Here is a 25319-nt window from a genome sequence, read left to right on the forward strand (position 1 = left end):
ATGTTGGTAGACGACTAAATAAAAAAGAGAAAAATATAAATCAAAAAACTCAACAGTTGAACATTTTACAAACAAAATCCAGACACACATTGGTAAAATTGAACTCTGGTCCGCTTACAAACATCGGTCTCGGTTCTGGTGAAGTTAATTACTGGAGACCGCTCCAAAAGCAGGAAGTGGACTACAGCACAGGGCATTCTGGGTAAATACAACCAAAACAAATGCCTTAGCCCAGTGCTAGCGGTAAAAATAGCTTGTGGTCTTTTACCAAAGACAAAAGAGAAATCGTACAACTGCTAACAGTGACCACTACTCCATTTTTGTTTACATTTTGTGAAGAAGGACGTTGCACTCAGTTCTTCTCCTGAGGTTTTCACATTGTTTCCTTCAGTAGTTCTGTGTACAGTGCCACCACAGGTGAGGAGGGGAACAGGTTTTCCAATTAGTTTGAATCTGTTGTCAGTTTGTGAAAGCGAACCACAGAAAACGCTGCAACTTTGGTCCCAATCAAACAGATTCTACCAATAGATGTGAAAACAGGCTTAGTAAAGAATTCTTCTTTTTAAAATTACTGCAAATCACTCTTAATTGTTTGATTAAAAGGTGTATTTGGTCTTTTTTATTTTTTATTTCTGCAGATTTACATAACATTTCTTCATTTCCAGATCTTGGCCCAGATTGAGGATAAGCACCGGCGGCTCCCAGAGGTCCGGGCTCGGCAGGGCAGCACGTCCAACACCAGCACGCTGCAGAGGCTCCTGCAGAGCTTCGAACAGGACATCCAGCTGCTGGTCACCCAGGTACTCGCTGCCTGCTCTGGCATCTACATGCTCTACATCTGGAAGCTGCTGGGAGGTTCTACATAGTTTCTCATTTGACTTTTTAACCTTGATTTTCAGTGAAGGTTAAGAAAGTCAGACTTATTAAAAATTAAAGACAAGGAGAACCTCTGTAGTATTTACACAGACGGACAAAATTATTGGTTCCTGTTCGTTAATGATTAAGAAAGGTCACTGAAATAACTTGAAGTAATAATAGATAAAAATAAAACACCAAATGCTACCAAGAACTTTTGGTTCAGTTTCTTTATTCACTTGAATTAAGACAAAAACTACTTACAGTAACTTTGGAGCAAAAGGGGCTTATTTTAAATCAATATATTCCTTAAAACGGATGAAAAACTATCAGATTATTTCACTCATAACATTTTTCCTTGTTATAAGTGAAATAATCTGTCAGTGGAACTAGAACTTTTTCATCAATATTAAGGAATTATTTATTGAAGAATGTTTGTTTGTAACCAAAGACTTTTTGTGTATATTTTGTTCCTAAAAATGGAAAAAAATGTTCTTATAAAGTCTTTGATTCAGAGATTTTAGCTTTCGTTTAAGGCTAATTTATCATTAAAATGAATCCTTATTTCAAACCTCTGGTTCTTTTATGCTACAAATTACTTTGGTACCTCACCAACACAGGTATTACCAAGTATTTTAGATTTTTTTGTTGTTGTCTAGTTTCTAGTAGAAATGTCGTACCACAAGTGAAATAAGACAAAACTAACTTACGGGTAACTTTTCAACAAGAAATAGGAGCTTATTTTAAGTCAGTAATCCCTTAATATTGATGGAAAAAGCTCTAGTTCATAAACAACTGTAACTGTGCCGTTACCTAGCAACCGTAGGCCAAGCTCAGCTCGTCTCCTAGCAACCGAGTTCTAGTTCCACTGCCAGATTTATTCACTTACAAGGAGACATTTTTCATGTTATCAGTGAAATAACATAAAAATTTTTATTTTTTTCACGTTTTTCATATTTTTGAAAAAGAAATAAACATTTGTGGCTGAAATGTTACTTTTGTATTATTTCAAGTGTAATAAGATATTTGCATTAGAAAGTAGACCAAAAACTAAAAATACTTGGTAAGATTTTGTGTTTTTACAGTGAAGTTTGTTTTGGCAAAACTACCAATTTACTGCGTCAGAACCTGCGGTGCAGAGAAAGTGATTAATTTTCCTCAGGAACGATGCAAAAAGCGCAGCTGCTCTGTGCGGAGCCCCAAAATGTCCTGAGCAGCTTCGCTGGCTGCGTCTTTCTGCTCTTACACCCGGCGTCTACGCTATGATCGCAGGTGCGTCAGCTGCAGGAGAGCGCGGCCCAGCTGAGGACGGTGTACGCGGGCGAGAAGGCCGAAGCCATCGCTTGCCGTGAGCACGAAGTGATGCAGTGCTGGAAGGAGCTGCTGACGTCCTGCGAAGAGTGCCGGCTGCAGATCACCACGGAAACGGACAAGCTGAGGTTCTTCAGCATGGTCCGGGATCAGATCATGTGGATGGAGTCCATCATCTGTCAGATCGGCACCGGGGAGAAACCCAGGTGTGCAGAAAAGTCCAACAGCTGGAGGTTTATTTTCATATGTAACCTTGTGAATAAAATCTGGCTTTAGCTTTGTTGCTAATGCAATAACCAGAAAAAAAAACTGCCAGAGAAGAAATTTACCCCAGAAAATGATCCTGGTGAGGCGGATAGATATGGTTCGTGTTACCCTGAACCTTCAGAGTGGAGCTTCCTGTTGGGAGGAGGATGAGCACTTCTGATTGGTTTAGTTATCTAAAGCCAATCAGAGGTTAGCAAACAGAATATGTAGCTTCAAGCTCAAAATTCAGCTTCAAACCAGCTCTGGGGTAAATATTTAGCTCGCTAACTTCTGATTGGCTAAACATTTAAACAGAGCTAAACATTTAGCTCTGGGTTAAATATTTAAATATAGTAGTTAATGTTTAGCTCATTAACTACTAACTGGCTTAGTTAAAAGCCAATCAAGAGTTAGCAAGCTAAATATTTAGCTTCAACTGAAAACTTCAGTCTGAAGCTAAATATTTGGTTTACCAGTGAATCTGCTGCAGCAGTGACTGCACCGCCTCACCAGCAGGTGTTGTTTAAATGCTTGCTAGACTCAGCTTTTATTTTGATAGTCCACATCCTGTAATTGGCAAGTGATTTTGTGTACTAGATAAATATTTAGATTTAAACTAAATCTTCAGCCTGATAACTAAATATGCATTTTAAAGCTACATTTTTATCAATGTCACTCATTTGACATGGTGAAAATGTGATTTGGAAAAATAAACCCTCATTTTTTTCTTTTGTAACTTGATAAATGACCCAAATTATGTTTAAACCGTGATGAAATGTTTAGTTCTGAAGAATATTCACTTGTTAAAAAGCAACATGGTGGCCTGTAAATGCAGAGCAGATGTGATGGTTCTGCGGTTCCTGCAGGGACGTGTCGTCGGTGGAGGTGCTGATGAACTACCACCAGAGCCTGAAGAGCGAAGTGGAGGCCCGCAGCCAGAGCACGCTGGAGTGCATCGAAATGGGAAAGATGCTGCTGGCTGCTAGAAACCCTGCAGCTGAGGAGGTGAGATTACATAACAACAACACAAGCAGACATCAGTGTTGGGCAAATGATGCAGCGATCAGACGAGATGTTCACATTCTGCAGGAGGCAGACGTGGACAATTCTCGCCGGAACTAAACGTTTCAGGCGTTTAGTTCACAAAATTTTTACAATAGATGTCTGAGTCCTTAGCCCATTCTTAGTTTGCCAACTAAATATTTAGCTCCAAACTAAATTTTATTTTGCAGGCTAAATATTTAATAAGCAATATTTAGTTTGCAAACTAAAATTCTGTTAGTTATTTCCATACATTTTTAGTATGCAAGTTAATTATTAAAAAAAGTATTTAGCTCTGAGCTACCTAAATATGTAAACATTTAATTTGGAGCTAAATATTTAGCTAACAAGCTAACTATTTAGTTTGAAGCTAAATAATAAGTCAGCAATCTAAATACTTAATAACCAAGCAAAATGTTTATCTCCATGTATATTTAGTATTCATGCTAAATAGATGAGCATTAGTTGGCTAAATATTTAGCACTGAAGTAGTAAATATTTGATTAGCTCTGAGCTAGCTAAATATTTGAATATTGAGTTTTGAGCTAAATATTTAGCTAGCAAGCTACTTAGTTTGAAGCTAAATATTTTGTAAACAAGTTAAATATTTATCATTATAAATGTTTAGTGTGCAAGCTAACCATTTAGCTCCAAGCTAAATATTTAGCTCTGAGTTAGCTGTATGTTTGGCTAACTCAGAGCTACTGTACTATTTTACCAGCTCTGAAGTAGCTAAATATTTAAAAATTGAGTTTGTACCTAAATATTTGGTTGGTTAATAATGTAGCTTGCTGACTTAATTATTTTGAAATTGTGATATTTATAAATGAATGACTAACATTGTCAAAAATATGACTGAAAAATGAACTCTGTGAGGAGCTAATTGATTCCAATCACTGACATTAATTAGATTTAATCTGATGTATTTGAAGTAAATGCAAACATTTTCCAAAAAATGAGCTGTATAGTTTTGTAATTCTGATGTTTGTTTTCAAATTTTAGATCAAGGAGAAGCTGGAAAAGGTGATTGCAAAGCAGCGTGAGCTTTCAGAGAAGTGGGACAAACACTGGGAGTCCCTCCAGCAACGTGAGCACAAACTCCCGTCCTAAATGGAGACGTCATCACACTTTCTGTTCTTAAATACTCCGCCTGTTCCTTCCGTTTTGCCTCCAGTGTTGGAGGTTCACCAGTTCGCCCAGGAGGCGATGGTGGCGGAGGCCTGGCTGACGGCCCAGGAACCGCTGATCAGCAGCAAGGAGCTGGGCGGCAGCGTGGACGAGGTGGAGCAGCTCATTCGCCGACACGAAGCCTTCCGGAAAGCCGCCGCCACCTGGGAGGAGAGATTCAGCTCGCTGCGGCGTCTCACTACGGTAAAACCGCCACGGACACCGAGTCGGTCCAAAATACGGAAACTGCTCATCAGCTAGGGAATTTACATACTGACTTATGATTTAGCCCTGAGCAAGCTAAGCATTTAGTTTAAACATTTAGGTAGATCAGAGCTAAATAGTTTGGTAAACGCTAAATGTATCCCTTGCTATTTAAATATTTACCTGCAAACTAAATATTCAGCTTCAAACTGAATGTTTTAGCTCTGAACTAAATATTTTTGCTTGGAGGTAAATATTTTTATCCTCTACCTTTAGCTACTGTACATACATCAAGCTAGTATTTAGCTTGAACATAAATGTTTTGCTTCACACTAAACATTTAACATAGAAACTAAATATGTACATTAAAACTGTAACATTTATAAAAGAAGTATGTTGAAAATATGACTTTGAAAAATGAATTAGTTTTTTTACGACAGACTAAATAAACTGAATTTAGTTCATTTTGACTTAAACTACATTTATTCAGTGAAATATCATAACCTTAATATCTGAACTTTGTGGCGTTTCCGATTTTTCCCTCTAAAATTTTAGTTTATTTTTTTTATTTATTCCACAGGAACCAATTTTATAATATTTTTATTTTGCAAACGACAACCTGAAGCTTTTTAGTTTCGTTTTACTTCTAAACTTGTTTTTCTGTTTTGTTTTGTACCTTTTCCAGGTGGAAAAGCTGAGAGCGGAGCAGAGCAAGCTGCCGCCGACGCCGCTGCTGGGCCGGAAAGTCTTCCTGGACCCTCAGGACGCGGCGCCGGGCCCGGCCGCGCTGCCCCGCCTCCCCGTCTCCCCCGTCATGAGGCAGACCATCTACGAGCAGAACGAAGCCACCACGCCGCCGTCGCCCTCGCCCGCCACCCCCACGCCGTCCCCGTCGGCGGCCGCCCGCCGGCTCGCCTCCGCCGTCGCCAACGGCTCCGGCTACCGGCACGGCGGCGTGGTGGCCGTCCAGCCGGCCGCCTCGTCCATCGCCTCCGTCGCCACGGCGGCCATGTTGGTGTCGGCCAATCAGATGCGGGAGAGCGCGAGCACGGCGAGGGAGCAGGCGACGAAAGCCATGAGCTACCTGCAGCCGGAGGCGAAGACGTCGCCGTATCTACGGCAACCGAAGATCAAACACCTGGACGACGCGGTGACGCCGCTGATCGTGGCGAGCCGCCTGGAACGAGTGAGAGAGCGAGGGAGGGAGAGAGAGGAGCGGGCGGAGGTGGCGGTGATGGCGGAGGTGGTGCTCCAGGAGCCGGGCCGGGAGCGGCTGCACAGCGAGCCCACCAGGGGGCCCCGCGGGTCCAGAACCGACCCGCTGGGCCGCGCCGAGCCGCAGGTCCAGGCGTACCAGCGGCAGCTGTCCAGCGAGCAGCTGATCCAGGCGCGGCGCGACGAGCTGCCGCAGGAAGTCTGGAGGGAGCAGGTGGGGCGGCGCGACAGGCGGACGCTGGAGCGGCAGACGTCCAGCGAACAGGAAGGACACGAAGGCCGGCGGAGAGAGAGAGAGCGCCACCGAGTGGAGAGGCAGGAGTCCAGCGACAACGACGTGGGGAGGGAGCAGTCCGACCGACGCTCCACCGGAGGGTGAGACAAAAACCTCAGAGAGCCGGACTCTAAAAAACCACTCAGTACATTTAGTAGTTATTTCGAAAATATTACTTTTTCTTACTACGCTGTAGTAATTGTAGTTTTACTATGAAGTTTCTCTGCACCTCTGCTTATGAGCAACTATTCATTAAGATATAAGAGCTTGTTTTAAATGAATAATTCCTTAATATTGATGAAAAATCACTAGTTGATTGGGAGATTATTTCACTTGTGATCTGGGAGAATTTCTTATTGTAAGTTAAATAATTTGCAGGTGGAACTAAAATAACAAAAACAAATTATTTACCATCATAACTGTGATTGTTTCCACAGAGAGAAGCGAACCACCATGGCAGAAATTGTAGAGCAGCTTCAAGAAAGAGAAGCAGCACAGGTTTGGACTCTTACTTCAAAGGTCAAAGTTCAAAGTTGTCTTCCTGTTTCTTAAAGGGGCGGTATTATGTATTTTCCAGGTTGTAATCAAAATGCTAAAATTTGACTGTGCAATTTAATGCCTTGAAATTGGGTCTCTGTCTCTTTAAGAAGCTCTTCCTGTTCTTTCTGAAGCTTCGCCTCCAGGAAGTCATCCCAACATGGCTCCTCTATTAACCCTTTAACAACGTTTTTACCAGCGCTGCTCTGATCAGCAGCTCCTATAACGAGCTCAGCAGGTGTTTGCTAATTGCTGCTGGCTAGTCTGAAGGAGCTGAGAAAGGGACGGCTGATCTTATTCCTAGAAAAAGCTTGATGTTTGAAAGGGCAAAAATGTTCTTGAGAAAAAAAAAAAATCAGTTTCAAATGTCAAAACTGTTCAAAATCAATCTAGTTGTTTTTCTAGAATTGTTTTTACTTTTCAAGCCCCGAAATTTCCTCGTTTTTTTCTCAGTTTCTGAGTTTTTTGGTGGAAATTTGTCACCTAGAATGACTCGAGCACAGTCGTGAGTTAAAACACTGTCCATCGTTTTTTTCTTATTCAGCAGGTTCCCTTTTATTTTTTATAAATATATCCAATTATAAACCACTATTTTCTGTTTATTCAGTTGGTATTTAGCACAGCTGACACAAAATGATGTTAAAATTTGATGATATTTTTGTTTAATTCAGAATATTATGATAAATATGTTACAGAAAGGCGACTGGACTTTTTAAGAAAATGGCCGCTTATCAATTAATCGCCAGTCGATGAACCTTCTTCCTTCTCGCTCTCAGGCGCGTGGCGAGGTTCCCCGCCTGTCCAACGGTCTGCCAGAGAAGTCTTCCCGTCCGGACCGGCCCAGAGCCCGGGACCGACCCAAGCCCAGACGGCGGCCGCGCCCCAAAGAGCCGGGAGAGACGACGCGGCGTTCCCGATCGGCTCCGGCCCAGAGCAGCCAGGCGACGCCGCAGCCGCCCACCCACACGGCGCACCACGAGGGCTTCCTGTTCCGCAAGCTGGACATCGAGAGCATGAAGAAGAGCACCAACAGGTGGGTCTTCAGGGCCCGGCGGGCCGCCGGCGCGCAGGATGCTCCCTGCTGTCATGACCATTCAAATTAACGAATTTCCAAATTCCCAAAAGTTTCCTTTGAGTTTTAACTATAAATGGGTGGAATATTTTAAATCTCTTCTGGCTTTAATAATCCCTGTTGTGTTTATTGATCAATCGATGGCAACGGGGCGCAACATTCAGCATGCAGAGTTACGACTTTTGCATCTGATGTGTTGGGAAGATGCATGACTCGGCTCACATGTGGTCCTTACAAGCTGCGGCCGAATCAAAGTTCAGAACCGTGGTTCTGCTCAGCGCTCAGGTCTTTCTTCCTCCATTACAGCCAGATTTCAAAATGGAGTTCACTGATTTAGGAGCTCAGACAGGTTTTGAGGTTTTTTATTTTGAGGCAGAAGAGTCGTGCAGCCACAGCGCCTCCACACTTACTTTACCCCTGGTAAAAATGTGACAAAAAGATTCATTGATCGATCGGATCGATTGGAAGGTGATTTTCAACGGGTATTCGCAACGTTCACACAAGTTGTATTTTTTTTCTTTTTTTGCTGAAATAATTTTTATCTTAATTTTTCAGATTTTTTTCTGAAATCTGATCTTTCAAATATTTTTTTAGCTAAAATCACATTTTAATTTTTTTGATGAAATTGGATTTTTTTTTCTGTGATTTACATTTCTAGCTTGCTAACTATTTATTCTCTGATAGTCTTAACTCCTTTTAGCACAACTTGAGCACTTCAACAGTATTTCTCTGCGTCCAATCAGGTCGTTATTTGAAGCAAAAATTAACCCCAGGGGGCCGAGAGTAGCAGCTTTGTCGTCCATCGCTGCTGTTGGTCGATAGCATTGTGCGTCAGATTTACCGTCGTACCAGAAACGCACAACAAAGGTTCCGATCAGAACCTTTGTATGTAAAAATCTATATTAATTATTTGCAACGTTTGCTGGATTTAAGTGTGTTAAAATTCATCCACTGCTGTTGTTTACAGATGTTTGTGCATCAGATTTCGGGTCGTACCAGAAACAAAATACAAAGTTCCGTCCAGAACTTCTCTGAAAATATAAAAGCAAAAAAAAAAAAAAATTTATTACTTAACATGGAGTTTTATTTTCTACTGTATGAATAAAAAGCTGCATTTTACCAGGGGTGGTAACATTTAATGGTGCTGTGTATCTAAATATCTTAATCGTTGCATTCAGAATGTGAGGACAACAGTTTCATGAAATTAAAAGTTTCCCACAGCATGATGAAACTCCACGCATGACGCTTAACCTGCAGCTGAGGCGGCTGCTTCACTCGCTGACTAACTGGCTGGGTGGAGAGTGCAGCGAGAGAGGACCGATCCACTCGCAAACCCGCACACATTCCCCAGACGAGCCCCCACTCTGACCCGCTCTCCGCCGCCCTCTGGTGGCCGCTCCCATCACGCACAGCCAAAAGCTCATCCAGTTCCAGCAACGGATGACGCCCACTCACGCGCCCACTCACGGCAGTGGATGTATGCGGCTGTATGTACATGCCCTGTTATGTACATGGGAAGGTAAAGCACAACTGTGAATGGCTTGAATCCAGTGTTGAATCATTGGGATTCAACCCGTCACCGTTACGCCGCGACTCTACGAACTGTCACCCTGTGGTTCTGTGCGTATTAATATTCTGATGAAACTTGCAAAATATGTCGCTGAATATGGTGCTTTCAGATTGAATTTATTGTGGTTTAGTTTACTGATGGGAAAAAGAAAGTACACCCTTCTTTATCTCTGGGGTTTTTCAAGATTTTATTGTGCAAAACCACATAACCAGTCACACACGGTCATTATTTAATTAGCCTGGAAAGTTTGGTTCAGTCTTGGTTCGGTTGAAATGATCTCTGGTTCAGTTCAAATGCGTATGTGAACGCCAAGCGAACCAGAGGCCACTTCAAAAGCAGGAAGTGGACTACAGCGCAGAAAATGCTACAACCACAAGAAATGGAAGCAAAAGGGAAAATCCTGCAAAAACTGCAAATAATAAAACACTCCACAAAATGGAAGTCCTCCAGACCACTAGGGGGAGTCTGGCATATGTAATGTTACCAACATAAATAACCTGATGTTGGTAACATCGGGATATTTTAACATTGTAAAAGACATATAGGTACATATGTAACACAGTTTTTCTTTCTTCTGGATATTCCAGCTTTACTGAGGGTTTGGTCCCGTCTTATTTAATGGGTCCAAATAAGATGTTTGGCTCCCCCTAATGGCCTGGAGGGCTTTTCTGTTTCAATCTTGCTGCTGTTTTTGCTGCTTTTCCACTTTTACTTCTACCTGCTATTTACTGTTTGCAGCAGATTTGTTGGTTTGCATTTGGAGTTTTCCTCATTTAGCAGTTTGTGGCACTTTTGCACCTGTCGGCCACTGTGGGAAAAACACTTAAAGGGGAAGGTGTTATGTGTTTTCTAGGCACATGGTGCCATTTTATATCGTAATCAAATAACTATCTTATCTTCAATTGCTATAAAAACACTGAGTTTCTGTGAAATTGGGTCTCTGTCTCTTTAAGACGTCCTTAATCCATCTGACAATCTGCCTTCAGCACGTTATCGAAACAATGCTCCTCATTATGCCGTTTACAACCGTTCTCAGGAGTGTTGGACTGAATATTAGGTCATATAATGAGCTCAGCAGTTCCACCAGGTGTTTGCTAATTGCTGCTGGCTAGTCTGAAGGAGCTGAGTGGAAGAATCGCGCTCTGAGGCAGAAGCTTAAATGCTGTAAAAACAGCAAGGGTGTGCTTTATTTTTCCAGTGTTTCCACCTGGCGTAATCTTTTATTGCTCACCAAATCTTACATTAATTACAAACCGTTTCTTATGTGCACCTTAGCTTTTTGCTCGTTTGCAGATGTTTTATCAGAATATAAAGCTGCATTTTATTTCCTCCAAGTACTGTGCACACGTTTAAGGCCTTAAAACTTATTATTTTAATGCAGCACTAATTTTCTAAATTTAAAGCAGTTACCTAAGAAATGTTTTCCTTTTATTTGTGTTAAAGGTTAAATTGGTTTGTTTTCACTTGAAATAGCATCAAACATAAGATTTTACGAAATAGCTTCCTTTTTTTTTTCTCCCTTCTTTATTTTCTCCCAACTGACGGAAACTGAGTTCACTTCTGTAAGTTATTTATGGAACATCAGGCTCATCGTTGGTGGATCAATCAAATGTCTAATAGGTCTAAGACTTTTGCACAGTGTCAATGCCTCCTCTCAGTTGGTTTGCTTCATGCATGCGGTCGCTTTAACACAGGGGTGTCCAAATGTTTTGCCAAAATGGCTGAGCCAAAAGATCGGACAGGCCAAAAAAATAGAAATAAAATCAAACAAATCATTTGCGTTAAAAATAAATTAGATTTAATGTAGTTGTAGTTATACTTTTTTTTATAATCATTGTGTTGTAAGTTGTTTGGTATTTATTGTTTTTAAAAATAGCCTTTTGGCTAATTTTGGCACATTTACAAAAAATGTTAATAAATTAAAGGAAATTAGTTTCCAAATTCCTTTGAGCGGATTTAAACAGAAACCACGAAGAAGAACACGACAGGAAGTAGTTTTGGGATTTTGTTTTTTAATGACTTATCGAAAAGAAACTTTTTCAGGTGTGTTTATAATTTATTTAGTTTCTTATTTAATGGAAAAACACGGCAGTTATGAAATTGTGGTTTTTTTTTCTCTACATTATTTAAAGTTTTGTGAATATTTGTAGTGGAAACGCAGCCAGTTATAAGACGGGACTCAGGGATTTCCTTTCAAAGCGTTTTAATAAATTAAATAAAAGCCGTCGGCTTTTTCTGTAAAAGTTCTACATGTTATAAAACTTTGATTATTAAAAAAAATGAATACTTTTTATTAGGGTTGGCCGATATGGCTGAAAAATGTTTCACAATATAAACGTTTTATATCAGTCTATCAATTATTGATTAGTTTTTTTATTGTAAATATCTGAAATATTGCCAGACTGGCGGCGTGACCTTTACAGTTTTATCCAGTTTTCACTTCATGTCGAATGATTTTATTTTTTTTTTTAAACAGTTATGAGGCGAAACTGCAAGCTGCCGCTGCAGAAGTTAGCAGATTGTTGCTAGGCAACCAAAGTTGGGTGGAACTTAAAAGGTTGTTGCTAGGCAACCATATAGTGAGTGAGTGAGTGAGTGAGTGAGTGAGTTAGTTAGTTAGTTAGTTAGTTAGTTAGTTAGTTAGTTAGTTAGTTAACTGACCACCAACCTAGCTTAGCTGGTTTAGGTTTAGCAGTTAATGTCTTTATTATGGTTCTGGACTGGTCTGGTTCTGGATCAATGAAATTATTGAATATCTGTTGATATTGATCATGTGCCTAATGTGATGTATATTATTGATTTATCATCCAGCCACACCTTTTGTTGAACTCAAGATTTTCACTGTAAAAAAATTATGTTGATAATAATTTTACTCTAATTAAAAATATAAAGTTTCCATGTTTATCAATCATTTGTGATGGACGGGTCAAATCTGTTTTATTCTTAAACGGCCACAAAAATGTCAGTCCAAGAGCCAGGAATGGCCCCCGGGCCTCAGTTTGGACACCCCTTGGTTCATCAGATGTAACCTAGTTGGAAAAATTGCATTTAACCAAACTCTTCTTCTTCTGTTTCTGTGTTTTTCCCCGCTGTGCTTCCGGCTCTCCCTCCGTTCTCCTCCAAGGTAAGTCATAGTCGGGCGCCGCACACTGGATCACCGAGCCGTACGTAGCTCCACCCCCTCCGGCCCTCCCCTCCCACTCCACCGCTCCACCCGCCCCCTCCCAGGTCATCCGTGTGTGCGTCCGTTCATTTGTGTTTGTTCAGCAGTGTAAATCCTCTTCCCTTCTTGGGGCTGGTCCATCCCGCCTACCTACCTGTCTGCTCTGGTCAGGTGAGTCAGGTGTTAGCCTAGCAACAGAGACTCTGCAGCTCTTCCTGACTCCTCCCAATCTCCCCTTCCTACCTGCCCCAACCCTCCCCTCCCTCCCCTTATGCCATCACTTCTTCCCCCTCCTTCTCTACCTCCTGCCACCCCTCCTCCCCCCCCCTCCTCCACCCACCACAGCAGGTCATGGGTCAACCTGTACTGCGTGCTGAACAAAGGGGAGCTGGGCTTCTACAAGGACGCCAAGAACACGGCGACGCCCTACAACAACGAGCCGCTGCTCAGCCTGTCCCACTGCCACTGCGACGTCACCAATGGATACAAGAAGAAGAAGAACGTCTTCACGCTCAAGTGAGGGCCGGCCGCCATGTTTGGTTTCAGCTAGCATGATAGCATGTTAGCATCGAGAGCTGCTGAGTGACATCATCCATTGGACCTCATGTCTTTCCATCCATCCGTCATCCGTCTGTCCGCCCATCTGTACATCCTACCAATGGATCCATCCATCCATCCATCCATCCATCCATCCATCCATCCCAATCCAATTTTGTATTTGTAATTTAAAACGGCTGAAGAACTGGGAACTCTGTAGATTTAGAAAGATGAAACTGTAACACCAAACAACGTGTCAAATTGCTGATGGAATTCTGAAAATATTCAAACTAAACTTTGTCTTCTATTTTTTTTTATTATTGTGTCTTAAATAAGAAACTCTTGTAAACTTACCAACTATCAGTCTGTAGTTTTGATCTTCATCATTGGAACATTGAATCTTCCTTTCTCCCGTTGCAGAACGAAGGATGGCAGTGAATTTCTGTTTCATGCAAAAGACGAGGTGAGACTTTCTTAGCGTTGGTTTATTGTTCTGTCTCGATCCAAACGGCTGACTTTGTCCGTCCGTGTCCTCGCAGGAGGACCTCAAGGCGTGGGTGAACAACATCACCGCCAGCATTTCAGAGCACGAGGAGATCGCCAAATGGGGCCAGCCCCAACCAACTACCTCATCCACCGACGAAGGGACGCGGCGAGACGGCAGCAAGGTGGACAACCGGTCCGACCGCGGCGGCGAGCGCTCCGACCGTGGAGACCGGATAGAGCGCGCGGACAAAGAGAAGGAACGGGAGAAGGAGAAAGAGAAGGAAAAGGAGAGGGAGAGAGGAGAACGCTCAGAGAAGTCGGATCGGGCAGGAAAGTCGGACGGAAAACGCTCAGAGAAGAAGAAGAAATGAGCGTGGCGGCAGACGTTTTGGGATTAAAACCTACGAACTCTGGATGGACAGGAGGCGGGGCCACAGACCGAAGGTGGAGGCCCCTCTTCTTCGCTCCAGCAGCTGGGCTTGGATGGAGAGCAACAGACTGACCCGGCTCACCCACAGGACGGATTTGATCTTTCTCCGTCGCCTCCTGGTGGCCGTTTCAGAGAACTGCAAATGGATGAGGTTTTTTTTTTACAAAAAAAAAGTAGGAGAAACACGAGCATCACTTTAAATCAAAGGCTATTACTGATTGCTGGTAGCGCGGTAAAACGTAGCTCATGCTGTCCCATGTCGGTTTGTTTTCTGAGATGAGCTGCACACTGCAAAAACACAAAACCTTACCAAGTTCTTTGGTCTAGTTTCTAAAGCAAATATCTCAGTTGGACTTGAAATAGAGACAAAACTAATTAAACTTTTCATCAAGATGCAGCAGCTTGTTTAAAAGTCAATAATTCTTGTTACACTAGTAGATTATTTCACTTATAACAGACATTTTTACATGTTACAGGTGAAACAATCTACAGGTGGAACTAGAACGTTTTTATCATTACTGACTTAAAACAAGCTGCTACATCTTGATGAAAAGTTAAATTAGTTTTGTCTCTATTTCAGGTGTACTAAGATATTAGAAACTAGACCAAAAATACTTGGTAAGGTTTATTTATTTTGCAGTGTAGCTGTATGTAACTCTTCTGTCTGTCCTATCTACTGTAATTATCTGTCTGTCTGTAAGTGGAGACACGGCCCACTGTCTCTTATCAATCCTCAGAAATCAAGAGAGAAGGAAATGGTCCCAGAAGGTGGAATCGTTTCGTTTTGTTTTGTTTCTTTACACCTTGTTAGTGAAAAATCCACCCGGTTTTGTTGTGACGTTTCTTTTAACGCCTCCACGGATGAAGCAGCACCAGAACTGCTCTCAATGTTTCATGATTCAAGAAAAGAGCAGAAGAGGAAGATGAATATAGAAGACCTGATAATTCCTTATTATTGTTTAAAAAATAAAGTTCTAGTTCTGCTGTCAGATTATTTCACTTATAAGATGGGAAAACGTTTTCAGTGAAGACAGTCTGCCAGTGTTACTAATACTTTATGTTTTAATCAATATTAAGTAGTTATTTATATAACACATGGTTTTAAAACTTGTAAAGTTTTGCTTCGGTCTGACTGTTTTCACCATGGATCATAATGTCCAATAAACTGCCCAGCCTGTGGGCAGCATGTTAACAAATGGTCTCAACTGAAAGGCTAAAAAATCAGATGCAAGCTAAAAATACGACTGACTTCTGCTTCTTGCGGAAATTTGCGTTGCTGCAGTCAGGATTTCTGATCCTTCAGCGTTAGCTAATCTAATTATGAAATAGCCTCAATGTTTGATTCCCAGGAGCCTCGTTCATTAAAACATAATTTACCTACTCATTACATAAAGATTACAGATTTTGAGGAACTGTACAGGCTACATCTTCTATTTTTATATCCAAAAAGTCTACTTGAATGTCATTTTGATCAACTTGCTTTCAAGGTTTTCATAAATCTCAAGTTTCTTTGTAAGTGAAGAATCTGTGTTCTTAATCAGCGAGGTCTCCTGGGCAGAAACCGGTTCTCTTCTGCTCTTTTATTCTCTTCCATCAAACCTTGTTGGGTTCGATCTTTGATTCATTTCCCGCCTGTCTGTCGTTCATAATGAACAGTCTTGCTGATGTCTGAATGTGTGCGCCGCTGCTCTTTCCCAGGGTCTCCACAGCTCTCAGGTTTTGTTGGTGTGAGGATGTTTGTCCCCTCAGTCTTCCAGGAATGTTCCATAACACAAATCGCTCGTATAACGTTTCTTTTTTTTTACTTAAGTCTTTGTGAAGACCCTCATGGTAACATCATAACTCCTCTGAGTCCCAAACTTCTCCCTGATCACAACCTGAATCTAAATGATGTCAAGTCGCGATAAAACCAACTGCATGGTTTCTTTATAGGACTCGCTCGTCTTTGCAGTCCATCCGTATTTTGGTTTATTCCATGGAAGCTCGTTAAAAAAAAAGCCATAAAAGTTGGTGGAATTGTAAAAGTCTACATCACAGAAAACATTAATTTATTATTTTATTATATTAGTTTATTTTTATTTTGTATTTGGCATCTGTTCTGCTCCAGGTATTGAAGTTCCTGCAGAGAAAGTGACCTGAACATTTAGTAATGCCCCCTTCACACCACATCAGAACAGACCTGATGTTTCCTGGAACTCCAAGAAAGTTTAAAATGTCCCGCAGCCGTTTATTGCAAAACTTAAGAGCATTGATTTGAAATCTAACATTAGAATTTCTTAATTAAAACCTGATAATCTGGTAGATTCGGTTAAATTTTGCACCAACGTTCCTAAACATTTGTTTCCAACATTCGTTACATTTGCAGCTGCTGCAGTTTTTCACACTGCAGTCAAACAAACTAAACTAATGGAAAAACCAGTTCTCCTCCTCGCCTGTGGGGGCGCTGCACCAAGAACCACTAAAGGAATCAACATAAACACTTCTGAAGAAGACACTGAGCGCAGCTTCCTTCTTCATGAAATGGAAACAAAAATGGTGCAGCGTCAGATTTTTTGCGCTTGTAGGATTTCTCTTTGGGGTTAATAAGGTATTTTTGATTTTGAATTTGACATTAAAACGATTAGTCAATGCTCCCGCAAGTACATTTGTTTTATTTGTATTTACCCAGAATGCCCTGAGCTTTAGTCGACTTCCTGTTTTTGGAGCATTCTCCGGTTCGCTTCACATATCCATTTGAACCACACTGAGTACAGAAACTACATTTTGAGAGATAGCAGAGAATGTGTTGTGTGAGAGAGCAGAATTTTGAGCAAAATCTCTTTAGCTTGAAAAAAATGTATAGTCTTGTACGAAGTTTCAGAGCAAAATCTGAGCCATTTTTGCAACAAGTGATCAACAAAAGCCAATCAGTGAAGAGGATCCCTGCCAGCATGCCTAGGTGGGCCCCATATGGGGAAAAGGAGGGCAGACCATATGGGTTTGTCCGCAGGTTCCTCAGCCCTACATGGGCAAACCCATGTGGGACCATCGTGGAACCCGCGGACAAACCCACATGGGACCCTTATATCAGCCCTCCTTTCCCCCACATGGGGCCCACCTAGGCATGCTGGCAGGGATGATGTAAATTTTTAGGTTGATACAGAATTTATTTCCCACAAAATATTTAACCTGTAGTTTGGTAAACAAATTTTTCTCCTATTTCAAATGTTTCTTGGATTAATCAACCAATAATGTTGCATTTTGGGTTTTGAAAAACTGGTGGTGCATGTAAACTGTACCAAGTGTTCACCTACTAGCGTAATTAATTCAATATTTATATAAAACTCTGAAAATTTTCCAAGTGTAACATCAACATCTGACAAATATCACTTTGTGTTTCCTGAATGACGCGGTCCAAACCAGTAGATTAAAACACAAATAATTCACTTTTTTTGCGACATTTATGAAGGTTTGCTCAAAATTCACACAATTATTACATCAAATTTCGCTTGGTTACATTATTTAGTACTTTTATTTTGTAATTAATTCAAACCTTTATGCAAAAGTGTTGCGATAAGTTCTGCACGTTGTACCGACTCCAGCCAGACGGGGGCGTTATCTCTCCTAAAATGTTTTTTAGAATATTTGTGGTTGTCATGTAGTTTGGTTTGGCTCTGGTGTGAACGGGGCCTAAAGAAGTGGGTCAGTCCTGCAGGTTCAGACTTTCATCATGTGGTTTTGTTTTAGTTTATCAACATAAGGAACAGATTTTTATTTCCTCAAGGTCTCAAATATTCAAATTATTTTAAAATGCAAAACAGAAACTTCTTTGCAGTTTTAACAAATCGCTTTATTTTTTTCCCCAAATCCTGCAAAGCCCAGTTATTAAAATGACTTTAAAACCTTCTTCTTTATTTCTATTTGTCCCAGATTGTCTTGAGAACAATTTTTGTCATTTTTGTTTCCATGCATCTGCATCAAGTGTGAATATGAGATCCATGCGAACATTTACATGCATGCCGAACACGACGGCCACAAGTCGGAGGCAAAGGAAGCAAAATTTGGAGAAACTTTGCAGAAGAAAACTGACTGACACCGCAGGTCAAAGTTCACCGATGCCACCATGATCTCACGTGAAACAATCATATTATTTGTAGATCTACTTTTGAACATCACGGCACAGATGTTAGGAATGGGTCTGAAAACGGAACATGGTTTGGATGAGCTCTGCCCGTCTGTGTGTGTCTTTACTGTCCTGTTCACATCGGCCTGTCAGCCCCAGATATAACCACCAATAAAATACCTTTTGGTTACTCATGCACTGCAGCGGAGCTGGTGTTTTCTTTCTTTCACCTGGAATCCGGAAGCAAGAAGACGACTTCAGGTTTAAGATTTTTGACACCAAAATCATAAAATTTTGGTTTTTGAAAAACAAAATTAATGTCAGAATTTTTTTGGTTTTTTTCTCTGGAAGTTACTCAAAATATGCACATTTCTTGACAAAAACGAATGCAAGGAAAAGGAAAAACAATATAAAATTTTTGACAAAAAAGCATGAATAAGGACAAAATTAATTTCTTGATGTAAATGCATGTATTTACAGGATAAACAAAATAGGTACATATTTTAACAAAAACACATATAAAGAAAGGAAAATATATTTTCTGACAAAAATGGAAAAAGAAAATATACATTTCTGCTTTTATTTTAAATTTTGTCAGTTTTAGTCATTAAATATATATATTAGATAAATGTATCCGGCAGGCGGCAGTAGTGCGCCCTAATTTTGCCTAAACATCAACGAAGCGGAAGCGGAAATGTAGTTCGGAGCCGTTTCACTGTGGCACAGGTTATCATTTGGAGAACCGACCGTTGATGTTAGCAAAAAAACAGAGGCTGTTTTGTTGTTTAAAGTTCACTCAAAACCGATTAAAGTTTGTATTTGAGTTACAATATGCGCTTTAATCCAACGAGCCGAGGTTTGAATACGTATATTTAAAATAAAAACCGAAAAAAATGGAGGCGCGCTTCGGTAGAGAGTTAGCGTCCGCGGTGGAAGTGGCTCTTCGGGCGGCCGTGTCCGTGTTCAGGGACGTGTGGCTTGGAGAGACGCGGAACTCGGACTGGGACGAAGCGAAGCTCGGTGAGATCCAGGAGATCGAGCGGTTTCTGGTCGATCAGATCCAGAAGGTGTTCGCCGAGCTTTGGGAGGAGAACGAGGCTCTGCGGACCAAAGTGGAGCAGCTGGAGGACGTGCTGCAGAGGAAAGCCGGGCGGCTGGAGCAGGAGCTGGAGGCCAGAGTGGGTCAACTGGGCCGAGACATGGAGCTGCTGGAACAGGAGCTAAAGACCATGAGCGAGGGCCCCGGGAAGACCCACCAGGACGGGCCAGAACAGCAGCTGGAGGACGGACCAGCCACCGGTGAGACTCTTCGGTAGTCAGGAGGTTTTCGCTTTAGTTTAAACATCATGGAAAAATAATACTTTGTTTCAATTACATAAAAATGGTGGTTAGAGTAGCCAAAATTTACAACTTAAGAATAGGACTCATTCAACTTAACTCAACTAAAAGAATAAAAAACAAAAAAACCCAAGAGTTGCTAAAAAATCTACTTAAATAGACTTTGGCTAAATACAATTTGGAAAAATAAAGGGAAGAGGAAAAAATTAATAAAATGTGGAATATCGCCTGTGATATTGTTATCGAAGCATTTAAACAAATATATTATGATTTAAGTTTTTGGCAACATCACCTGGTCCAGCAAGATAATAAATGTAGGCAGAAGAGACATTTTTCTCAGTTTTTTCTAACTTAAGCCTCATGAAACCTATGGAAGACCTAAAGAACAAGTGAAAACCTTTTTTTGTTTTTGTTTAGTTTTTTTGAAGACCTATAAGTTTGACCAAATTTTCTTTCTCTTCCTAAAATCTAGATTCAAGTACTTTTCCTGGAGGGGAGCATAAAAAATATGCCCAAAAAATTTACTAATTGTGTTTTTGTGTTAAGCTGTTTTGACTATTAAGTTTTTTTTCTTTTTTGTTATTACTACAGTGACTAACCAAAAGAGTCGAAAACAAGTTGTTTTTTTTCTTAAAGCCCTGAAAGGCAAGAAGTTTTTTTTTTTTAGGCCCATTTTCTAAGTCTGACCAAGTTTTCTTTCTTATTAAATTTATTTTTCTTGTAATGATGATACTACTAATACATTTTATTTGGAGGCACTCAAGTACACAGTACAGTATACACAAAATCAATAAAAAAATAAAACCAAGGCATTTTTTCCTGAAGACCATAGAAACATTGATTTAAAAAAAACAACAGTTTTTAAGACTTTTTCACTGTTAAAAGTATTTTCTTTCATTGCTACAGCAAATAACCAAGAGTCAAAAATATCTTTTTTAAGTGTTGTTTTTTAAATTATTTTTCTTTAAGGGGAAATAAACATTTCATGTGGAAAAAAACCAGCAAAATTTATGTTCAAGTAAAAAGGAAAAGAAAAATCTAAATTCTAGGTTACAATATTTTTTTTAGGGAATTAGTTTTCTCTCACCTTTCAGGATTTCTGTAGAAACCGATCCTTACAGTAGTTATATATGTTTACTGTTCATTTGCTCCACCTCAACAAATAGAAAATAACGTCATAAACAATGAAGCCTTCATACGAACTGGAGCTGAAACGACAGGATGAATCAATTATCAATTTGTTTAGCAGTTCACATTTAAAGTTGCTGTCTGTGATTCCAGATGGATCGGCGCCGGTCGGCTCCAGCAGCGTGGCGTCTCCAGAGCTGGAGCAGAACGACCTTCCTGTGACCTCAGGAAGCGCAGACGTCGTTCCCTCCTCCCCGGATCGGTCCGTGGCCGACTCGGCTCCCGCGGAGGCTCAGATGGTGTTTGTCGGCACGATTCCCTCCGCCGCCGCGGTGCTGCTGGTCGGGGCCAATGAAGTCTTCGCCCAGACATTGACGGACGAGCTGGAGCTGAAACCCGAGTTCGCGCCGCAGGACGCGGCCAGCCCCGACTCCAGCAGCGCCAGCGGTCTCCACTGCACTCAGGAAAAGGTGAGGGGACAAAACGGAGTTCAGCCGGGTACAAAAGATGTGGCGCAGGGGCCATTTGAGACCCTTGGACTGATTTTGGGCGGCCCTGACTGCAATTCAAGAATGATATATGTTAAGTATGACTAGTTCTGTCATGATCAATTTTGCTAGATGATAAGTTGTCCCAGCAGTTCCTGCGATTATATTGTCGTTTAGAGACAATTTTCAAGTAATATAATGCAAGAACACATTCTGAAAAACATGAATAAACTTAAAATTTTAATGAACATTTAACACTGAAACTGGAAGACATTTTAAATATCCAATATAAATAAACAAAACAAATAAAATGAATAATAAATTCTCTGTAAACAAAATTGTCCTTAAAAAAACCGGCTAGTTTAGACCAAAACACCAGACTGAAGACTTTTATCATCTGATGTTTGGGAGAAAAACAAATGAAAATTATTGATTTCACTTCAATTTATCATGAAATTAATTGATTTATTTCTTATTGTGACACAAATTATTGGTTTTGTTATAACCAGACTTTTCTAAAGAGTAGAACCGCAAATATCGGGAGACTTTTACTGAAAAGCCAATTTAGCTTTACCTAAATTTAGTCTTATTTAATAAGGGATTTTGAAAGAAAATGACCCAAATCCTTTATTTGAGCCCAAAATAATTTAAAAACTAAATTGAAGAGAGATTTCAAATGTCATTTTAAGGCTCTTCGTTTAGCATCCAACATTCAGATCAATAGAAAGTTGGGAACAAACAAGTGAACTAAAATTATGGAATTATGAAAATTAATTAATCTAATGGAAACAAAGTAATTTTGAAAGAATTTAATGTTTTTCAGTAAAAAGATTTTGTGCTTGGATGAGGTGGTTATTTTTGGCCATATTGGAATTGATTTGTTTTGCAAAGCTGCAGTGGAAACACTTTTCTCATGATATCAGTCATATGATCAACAACTGGATGTTACCACTGGAAGAAACGAAGAAGACGACGACTTCCTTCTCCATGAAATGTAAACAAAAATGGAGTGGCGTCAGATTTTAGCATTTTGTTGGATTTCTCTTTTGTCATTGGCAAAAGACCCCGACCCGTTTCTCCCTCTAACGTTAGGATAATTTGCTTGTCTTGGTTGTACTTACCCAGAATGCCCTGTGCTGTAGTCCACTTCCTGCTTTTGGAGCGGTCTCCGGTCCACTTGGCGTTCACATCTACATTCTATCCGCATCAGAGTTCACTTCGCCAAAATCTCCTGTAACACAGAAAAATGTTGCTACTTTTTTTTTTTTAGGTAAAAAGTCGCTTGAAGTCTCAAATATTCACAGATTTTAGACATTTGTAAGCAGCTGTAAGGGTGCACTGATTAGTTTTCTGGGTAGTCACCAACTTTTAAAAGACTGACTTTTCAGTTTTGGCTGAAACTATTTTTTTATTTTTTGGAAAAGTTGCTGGGCTGCACAGTGGTGCAGTTGGTAGAGCTGTTGCCTTGCAGCAAGAAGGTTCTGGGTTCGATTCCCGGTCTTTCTGCATGGAGTTTGCATGTTCTCCCTGTGCATGGTGGGTTTTCTCCAGGTACTCCGGTTTCCTACCACAGTCCAAAAACATGACTGTCAGGTTGATTGGCCTCTCCAAATTGTCCCTAGGTGAGTGTGTGTGTGGATGGTTGTGTGTATCTGTGTTGCCCTGCGACAGACTGGCGACCTGTCCAGGTGACCCCGCCTCTCGCCCGGAACGTTAGCTGGAGAGGAACCAGCAACCCTCCCAACCCCACTGAGGGACAAGGGTGCAGGAAAATGGATGGATGGATGGAAAAGTTGCTGAATTGGGTTGCTAACCGCTAACAAAAGAGACATTGGCTGATTGCATTGCTGGGGAAGATGAGTATTGGTATTTCAAGTAAATATCGGCTGATCACACAAAATTTAGAAAATCTGTGCACCTCTAGCTGCTACTGTCTGTAAGGACAACTAAAACAATTTCAGATGTTTTGATTTGGGACCGAAAAGTTTTCAAACTTCAAATCTCTTTCCAGATGCCACAGAATTCTTTAGAGGAGGAACCTGCTGGACTAACACAGCGCAGGAGGAGGAAGGCTGATAAAACTGAAAAAGGTTGGACTTTGTTGGCTTCAGGGGGTTGAATAGGTACCATTCACCACTAATTTCTTTCTATTTCACTTTCAGTCTCACCCAACAACTCAACAGAGGAGACACAGGTCGAGCCAGGCGAAGCTCAGGGAAGAAGCCTGAGGAGAACCTCCTCTCAAGCAGGAAAACGCTTCTTCTGCGAGTATTGTGACACCGGCTTTCACTGGAAAAGTGACCTGAAGAAACACCTGAATGTCCACAAAAAGCCCTTTCCCTGTGAGCAGTGCAGCAAAAGTTTCCCAGACAGGGAAGATCTGGAGAATCACCTTCTGAGTCACGACTCAATGAAGGACCCGCTGCCGTTCCCGTGTCCGCAGTGCAAGAGATCCTACAGGAAGGAGTCTTCACTCCAGAATCATCTCAAGCGCCACCAGACGTCCAAACTGCCCAAACCATTCCCCTGTGACCAGTGTGGCAAATCATTCAGGGCGCAACAGTCACTGGAAAACCACCTCCTGCGCCACGAAAAGTGGAAGCTGCAGCTGAAGTGCCAGCACTGCGAGAAAACCTGCAAGACAGCGGTGCAGCTGAGGGCCCACATGGCCGTGCACTCAGAGGAGAGACCGTTCAGCTGCGCCACGTGTGGGAAAGAGTTCAAAAGCAAGGACACCCTGCGCTTCCACCAGATGGTCCACACAAACGCCAAGAAGTACAAATGCAACATGTGTGAAGAGTCCTTCAAGTACGCCCACTCGCTGACGGTGCACAAGAGGAAGCACACCGGCGACAGCCCGTTTGTCTGCGACGAGTGTAACCGCTCCTACAGAACCGGCACCGCTTTGAAAAGACACAAGGTCATCCACACCGGGGAGAAACCCTTCACGTGTCACATTTGCGGAGCGAGGTTCAACCTCAACAACAACCTGAAGAGGCATCTGCGCATCCACACCGGCGAGAAACCGTTCGCCTGCAAGGACTGCGGGAAGAGCTTCTCTGACAACAACAAGCTGAAGTCGCACATGCTCGTTCACGGCGCCAGGAAACCCTTCATGTGCGACCTTTGCGGGAAGACGTTCCTCTTCAACTGCAGGCTGCAGATGCATCAGCGGTATGTCCACGCCGACAACTCCCATGCGTCAGACGGCGTCCTCCAGAACAGGCGGCCGAAGCCGCTGGTGAAACCATTCAGCTGCAAAACGTGCCTGAAGGGTTTCAGTGCTGCTTCGTCGCTCAAGCTCCACGAGAAGGGCCACAGCGAGCACAAGGAGTTCCACTGTGGCATCTGCGGGAAGGACTTCCACAACAAGTACTCCTTCAGCTACCACCAGCGCAGCCACTCAGGAGACAAGCCCTTTGTGTGCGACATCTGTGGAAAGAGCTTCTTCCATGGCGCCAGCCTGAAGCAGCACGAGCGGATCCACACGGGCGAAAAGCCCTACAAGTGCAACCAGTGCGACAAGGAGTTCAGGACGGATGGAAACTTCTACCGACACCTGAGGATCCACAGTGGGGTGAAACCTTTCGAATGCAGCTACTGCCAGAAGAAGTTCCACCAATCCAATCAGCTGAAATCCCACCTGCAGGTTCACACGGGCCAGAAGCTGTACTCCTGTCAGCAGTGCGGCCACGGCTTCTCTGATTCACGGCAGCTCAAGAAGCACAGCTGCGATGGCTCCAATCATATTAAACTTGAATGATTTTCTGTTTGTTGATTCTGTTTTGCGTATCTGTTCATTTCTGTAATGCATTTGTCATGACAGTTCATGTGCAAGGGACTCATCACAAATGGTCAATTGTAATAAACCTACAGATGGCTGGAGTGGCATCTAAAGTTGTTTTATTTGAAGAAACTGTTTATCCGTTTCCTTTAAACTGTAATTTATTTTCCTAATCGTTACTAACCAAATTGTTATTTTTGCAGAAGCAAACTTGAAGATCTACATAATTTGTAATGAATAGTTCTCTTTAACATGACGGTAAATATATTTCTTCCCCCGTGTACAGTGCATTGTGAATAAACAGTTGAAACGGAAAATATGCTTCGAGTTTTATTTTGAAAATCTCCACAGAAGTAATTCCATTTCCGGAA

General features: G+C 41.6%; 2 protein-coding genes across 10 annotated transcripts in view; both read left to right on the plus strand.

The window, feature by feature from the left end:
- sptbn4b (spectrin, beta, non-erythrocytic 4b) overlaps positions 1-18413 on the plus strand; it is an 83860-nt gene extending 65447 nt beyond the window's left edge. For 3 of the 9 annotated variants that reach the window (XM_081614222.1, XM_081614224.1, XM_081614229.1), the window contains 11 exons: positions 666-800; positions 2128-2372; positions 3279-3417; positions 4456-4540; positions 4628-4824; positions 5510-6414; positions 6751-6811; positions 7627-7883; positions 13001-13171; positions 13613-13655; positions 13732-18413. In XM_081614222.1, the coding sequence (XP_081470348.1) occupies positions 666-800; positions 2128-2372; positions 3279-3417; positions 4456-4540; positions 4628-4824; positions 5510-6414; positions 6751-6811; positions 7627-7883; positions 13001-13171; positions 13613-13655; positions 13732-14049 (2556 nt within the window). In that variant the 3' untranslated portion in view covers positions 14050-18413. Of the gene's footprint in view, positions 1-665; positions 801-2127; positions 2373-3278; positions 3418-4455; positions 4541-4627; positions 4825-5509; positions 6415-6750; positions 6812-7626; positions 7884-12616; positions 12868-13000; positions 13172-13612; positions 13656-13731 lie in introns of those variants that run through there. The other 6 variants (XM_081614226.1, XM_081614227.1, XM_081614223.1 and 3 more) reach the window with 6 other exon arrangements.
- A 478-nt stretch (positions 18414-18891) lies between these two features.
- On the plus strand, positions 18892-25265 carry LOC103475200 (uncharacterized). Its single transcript, XM_017308341.2, has 4 exons — positions 18892-19509; positions 20830-21146; positions 23176-23254; positions 23327-25265. The coding sequence occupies exons 1-4, from the start codon at positions 19104-19106 to the stop codon at positions 24925-24927; spliced, it is 2403 nt and encodes an 800-aa protein (XP_017163830.1). The 5' UTR covers positions 18892-19103; the 3' UTR covers positions 24928-25265.
- Positions 25266-25319: the final 54 nt, after the last annotated feature.

The sequence above is a fragment of the Poecilia reticulata genome, chromosome 13 (genome assembly GCF_904066995.2).
Source record: "Poecilia reticulata chromosome 13, P_reticulata-male-v2, whole genome shotgun sequence".
Taxonomy (NCBI): domain Eukaryota; kingdom Metazoa; phylum Chordata; class Actinopteri; order Cyprinodontiformes; family Poeciliidae; genus Poecilia; species Poecilia reticulata.

Excerpts from the sequence above, each read along its gene's own strand:
- LOC103475200 (XM_017308341.2), top strand. The coding sequence starts at position 19,104 with ATGGAGGCGCGCTTCGGTAGAGAGTTAGCGTCCGCGGTGGAAGTGGCT. Across the intron at positions 19,510-20,829 it reads GGAGGACGGACCAGCCACCG|ATGGATCGGCGCCGGTCGGC; the intron begins GTGAGACTCTTC and ends CTGTGATTCCAG. Across the intron at positions 21,147-23,175 it reads TCCACTGCACTCAGGAAAAG|ATGCCACAGAATTCTTTAGA; the intron begins GTGAGGGGACAA and ends ATCTCTTTCCAG.